The 5,410-nt window shown below is 32.4% G+C and overlaps 1 protein-coding gene across 1 annotated transcript; it reads right to left on the reverse strand.

Annotated features, from left to right (window-relative positions):
• Window positions 1–1,788: 1,788 nt before the first annotated feature.
• On the reverse strand, window positions 1,789–4,684 carry LOC136269962 (uncharacterized). The gene is made up of 8 exons (XM_066065910.1): window positions 4,505–4,684; window positions 4,162–4,255; window positions 3,853–3,922; window positions 3,585–3,700; window positions 3,177–3,451; window positions 2,591–2,648; window positions 2,098–2,312; window positions 1,789–1,881 (listed from the first exon to the last, which is right to left on the reverse strand). Exons 1-8 carry the CDS (start codon window positions 4,622–4,624, stop codon window positions 1,837–1,839), a joined length of 993 nt encoding a protein of 330 aa, XP_065921982.1. The 5' UTR covers window positions 4,625–4,684; the 3' UTR covers window positions 1,789–1,836.
• Window positions 4,685–5,410: the final 726 nt, after the last annotated feature.

Here is a 5,410-nt window from a genome sequence, read left to right on the forward strand (position 1 = left end):
TCTCTCTCTCTCTCTCTCTCTCTCTCTCTCTCTCTCTCTGTGTGTGTGTGTTTTACAACCTGTATTTTAAAGCAAAATACCCCATGATACGTAATACTACAACCAATACAGCCATCATTCCAATGCTACAATAAACAGGGATGTCAATCCCCATACTATGCAAAACGTCACTTCCACTTACAACTTCTGTTTCGTTTTGGCACTTTTTAAACGTTTGGGAGGAGCCACATCTGCAAAAAATATGAAAAGTGCATTTAAAATTTTTAGAAATTTTCCAGCATTCTATTTGTAAACACAACTTTATGATTCATCGCCTATAAATTATTGTCGTAAATAATCATGAAATTTAAAATTAAGAGGAAGAGGAGGGGCTCAAGTGATCGGGACCAACCTTCCCCAGGAAATAGCCTCGAACACCCTCCCCAGGCTAACACACAACATCCCCAATCCCCCCAAAAAATGTTTTGGTTCCACGAATTTTTTTATTTATTTATGTGAGAATTATCTCTCTTTTTAAAGGCTGCTTGGTTCTTTACATAACTACCTAAACAATTTGTTTCATATGCAATGGTGTTGTATCCTGAAACGTGCATGTTGAGATGATGGAAAGATAATAAGGTTTTTATTTTATTTTTCATAGTTAAAAAACATGTAACATTGAGTTATTTCAATTTATTTTTCAGACGGTATCATAAACTTTCAAAGAATATTGTTGTAAACATTTACAACACACTTCGCGTATGTTATGTACAATGAAATTATAAAATGATAATTTATAATGAAATAAATATATATAATAAAATAAATTATTCACATACAAAAAAAGGTTATTAACATGAAACTTATTTATGTTAACATGCGAGATAATAATGTAAACAGCGACTTATTTATGTCAGCATGGGAGTTATTCATCATTATGTTAACATGTGAGATATGTATGTAAGCATGCAAATATTATGCAAACTCATTACTTATGAATTATTTATGAAAAAATGAAACATAAATTATGTCTACATAATTTTCTTTCACATACGAATTGTTTATTCTAATGCTGCATTTCAACATACATGTAGTTATATCGTATGCCGACGTAAGAAAGTTGCATGTTGACATAAATAAGTCGCATGTTAACCTAGTTATCTCGCGGGTTGACATAAATATCTTGCATGTAAATATATCTATTTTGCATCTTGCATTTGTTTGTTGTCAGGAACTTGCTTCGTAAATATTTCAGGTTTTAAAACAGATTTTCAAAATATTAATAACTTGCATGTCAACAAATAACTATATTGAATGCAAATATAGCTACATGTATCTTTTTGCCATATTACCACAGGATTGTCAAGTGTTGTTTACCACAAACATGAGCTTTTAAAATTTGAATTATTTCCTTTAATAAATTAATCCCTTTTAAGGAAAAAACAAGTCACAAGAAAGAGAATGGGATAACAATAATTTAGGAATTATACTTTGCATTACTATTTTAAGATTAAAACCACAAAATACTCAGTGTATTACCTGAAAGGCTCAATGTCTCCAAACAACAAGGTCACAATGGCTGTAAATGGATAGTACAGGAAAGATAGATATTTAGCCCAGGCAAACCAGCTAGGAAAATGAGTGTTGTAAAATCCACCTAAAACATAAAGTCAAACTAAAGCATCTTTTCGTACTCTTAAAATGGTGTTTTGGGATCATGGATTATATATAAAATTCAAGTTCCGTTGTGGTAGGTATGTGATGCATGTTACATATCATTAACGCGAATCATTTTGTCACAGGACAAATACCTAATATGAGGATTAGGACCATTATTGTGTTCACGGTTGATATGCTTTATTTGAACTTTGGAACGCAAGCACCAATAATATATCCAATGCTCTGAAATTAGAAGACGTGATTCAGATTTATATGCAAACATGACATTGCGTTACTCTGCATATTTATGTTTTATCTCAACCTAAATTTCAACTTAATATATTGCTGGAAATTGATTTCTGGGATGTTTAAAGAAGTTTTCGTTGAATAAGGTTATTTTCGTAACTGTATTTTAAGCACATCTGTCAATACAACATGCAAAACGATAACCTTACTCACCTGGTTAGTAAAACAATTTAGAAGGTTGATCCCGATGTACATTGCAAATGTTATCGGTCCTCCTATCCCAGCCATCCAATACATGGCAGAAAGTTGAACTATAGGGAGTATGATGAGCATTGGCAGTTCACTGACCATCTTGGCTATGTAGTACGCGGACAATCGGTATGCCCCTGCTTTCCTCTCCTTAACCACCACTTCGCGTTCTCCTATAACTGTTTCAAGATGTTTATTTATATGAGTCGGAATTTTGAAGAATTTCATTGATTATTCATGTCATTTTTTTATTTCTAAAATAAATTTTTTTTCAAAGATTTACATGGTATTATGAAAGTTACAAACAAAAATTTTTTAAGAAAGGAATTTTCAATTTATGTGATAATTCATACTTTAAACATTTGGAAAAAAACGGATATTGGAAAATTGGATAAAGAATAATGCTAATATATTCTAATGGTGTAGTCATATTAGTATCTTAAATGGTAATACTTACAACTAGTCACAGAGTCTGTCACCATAGCAAATCCCCAAAATACTAAAGGAAAGAAAACCTGCCAAGTAAAAAAATTGGGTTTTTTTCTTAATCAAATAAATGAACACTGACCAAACTTACTTGAAATCGAAATAGGACTAGATTTTCTATACATGTATATGAAATGGTAAAATATATGCATCCCTCCCCTCCCCTCCCCTCCCCGTTGTAAACAATTTTTAAATTGTATCTTATCAAACTCAAATCTTTAACATTGTTCAGAGGACATCTCTCATTAATCTTATCATAGTCATCATTCATTGTCTAATGGCTGTTTATCTAAGACGTCACCAAAATTAGCTAATTCCCGTTATTTTGCAAACAAATGGGTTAATTAGACAATCTTCATGAAGTCATGTCTACATAATGACGTCACTGGTATGAAAACGTTTAATATAAATAAATACATAATTTCAATATGAGATTAACTATCTTAAATATAATTGTTAAAACTCTCTATGGACCTTTAACTTGGAGGGCAAGAATTGCATAATACCGCATATAGTCCTTTATGTCCCATAATTCTCTCTAAAAGGATGTTACTTACGGCCCCCATTCTGTCGCGAAGCGTCTCAATTGTGTCGGGTATCTGATAATACAAAACACAATACGCAATAGCAACGATTGCCGCATGCGCCAGGACGCAGTCGTCAAAAATCCGCCATCTTGATTGTTTGGCATTTCGCCAAGAAAGCATTTTGAACTGTGTCCAAAACGAGGTCGGCCATTTCTTGTTGTGCGAGGGTCCTGTCGTTTCCACTCTTGCTTGAACACCTTTTTCCAAAGAGGAAATATCCAACACTATTTCGGATGTACATGTATCTAGCAAGAAAAAAAATATTTTGGTGAAATATAACTTTAACCATTACATATATTGGACTTCAAGCTATACCCGGTATATTTAATGTTTTATTAAGTTTTATTTAACCTAATGCATGTTCCTGTAAATGCCTACCTGTTTTGTAGTAACCAAGACCCAACACGGAATTCTGGGTATTTTCATCTCCTTCTTTACTGTGAATACCGTTAACTACGCCATTACCTATACAGTTTTCCTTCTCCGTGTTTTGTCTAAATGTGTAAATAAATTTACAGTTGAATATTGAACAGTTAAGTTTTCATTACTCTATCGTTAAAACTTCTTCTTTAATAACTAGTGATAAAAACGAATAATTTTCGATATTCTTGACAGAAAATATTTAAAAACAATACTTTAATATTACATTTTGCCTTTCCATGTCGATGCTTTAATGATTTTATTAATTACTTCTCCGTCTGTTGTAAGTAATTCTACTGTAAAATGAAAATTAAAATCAAAGATACTGGTTGTTTCAAAAGCAAAAATACTCAGTAACTTTAAATTCTTAGAACATCTTATGATAAACAGTCATGCTTATTTTAAGAATAACGCATATCATGTCATAGCAATATTTCAAAATAGTTTATCATTTTATAATTTTGGAACTGAACTATATATGATCAGAGGAGAAAAGCAATCAAAGAATATGTAACGAAGCTATTGCTTAACATACACAGGATATCAGATGGATTATATTGGCCTGGAAAGTCAAGGCCGAGGTCACTAAAGTATTTCAATGCCATTTGCGCACCCCCAAAGTAGGCTGCCTGTAATATAAAACCAATCTATATTAAATTAGTTATAATCAAATGTTTAGCACAATTTTACTGAAAATGGGTTTTGATACTTTTAATGTAATCTTTCGACATTGAAAAATCTATTAAAAACTTGAAAATTACATTAAACATTCAATTTTTATTGAGAGAGGGAATTTATACTGGACTGTGTCTTTTGTAACGTGTTTATCAATAAAATGTGTTTTCATGACAACCAATCATATTAAAAATAATACTCACGTGACCCCTGACAAGTAAGAGTAGTGTAGAAAACATGTGGAAGATTTGACTGGAAGGCTGGTGTATGGTAATCAGCAAAGTCTTGTTGTACTGAGAGGCAAAGTCCTTCAGTTCTTCCATCAGCACGTGAGCAGTGCTAGAATCAAGACCGGAAGTGGGCTCCTGAAAACCGGAAATCAGTTAATATGTTTAATAGAGCTCACCTTTTTCCGACATTCCGACACTTATTGAACAATGTCTTAAACCTGCAGCGGGTCGCTTCTTAGTACTATTAGTTTTCATAAATATAATACATTGTGAGCTCTACCCATTCAAAGATATCAGATTTTCTTACCTTTTTTAGAGAATTGAAAAAATTGAACCATGATATCAATACATGTACATCCGACGTATTTTACCAAATGTTAACCTAGCATTCACAAAAGTGCCGAGCTGTGCCAAGCTGTGTGAAGGAGCCAATCAAAACAGAGCATGAAGTAATACATGAAGCTGACAAAAAATTTAGTGATTTCGCAAAAGGACTCAGCGTTTGTGTTTTTCTATTCTTTTATTTGGGTTTTTTATTATTTCTTGGTGGAAGTGAGTGGTTATAATACGTATATTTAGAAAGAGGGGCTGGGTTTGTGGATATGTCTTTTTCAAAATAATTATTGTCTTACTTGTGTCTAGACAATTTCTTAAATGAAGCGCATCTACAATTTCATCGATTTGCGCCATTTTGTCTGCTTTTGAAACGTGATCAGGAAGTCGAATCATTGCGGTAAACTTTGAGTCGCATGAAAAAAAATAAGGAATCACCTCTTAAATCTACACAAAATCATTCATCATTCATTTATGTTACATCTTTGAAATCCATGTACATGCATTGTATGAAACAAAATACGACGCCAAATAACTTACGTATAA

This window comes from Magallana gigas, chromosome 7, assembly GCF_963853765.1.
Source record: "Magallana gigas chromosome 7, xbMagGiga1.1, whole genome shotgun sequence".
NCBI lineage: Eukaryota > Metazoa > Mollusca > Bivalvia > Ostreida > Ostreidae > Magallana > Magallana gigas.

Excerpts from the sequence above, each read along its gene's own strand:
- LOC136269962 (XM_066065910.1), bottom strand. The coding sequence starts at position 4,624 with ATGGAAGAACTGAAGGACTTTGCCTCTCAGTACAACAAGACTTTGCTG. Across the intron at positions 4,256-4,504 it reads TCTTACTTGTCAGGGGTCAC|GCAGCCTACTTTGGGGGTGC; the intron begins GTGAGTATTATT and ends TTTATATTACAG. Across the intron at positions 3,452-3,584 it reads TCTTGGTTACTACAAAACAG|ATACATGTACATCCGAAATA; the intron begins GTAGGCATTTAC and ends TTTTCTTGCTAG.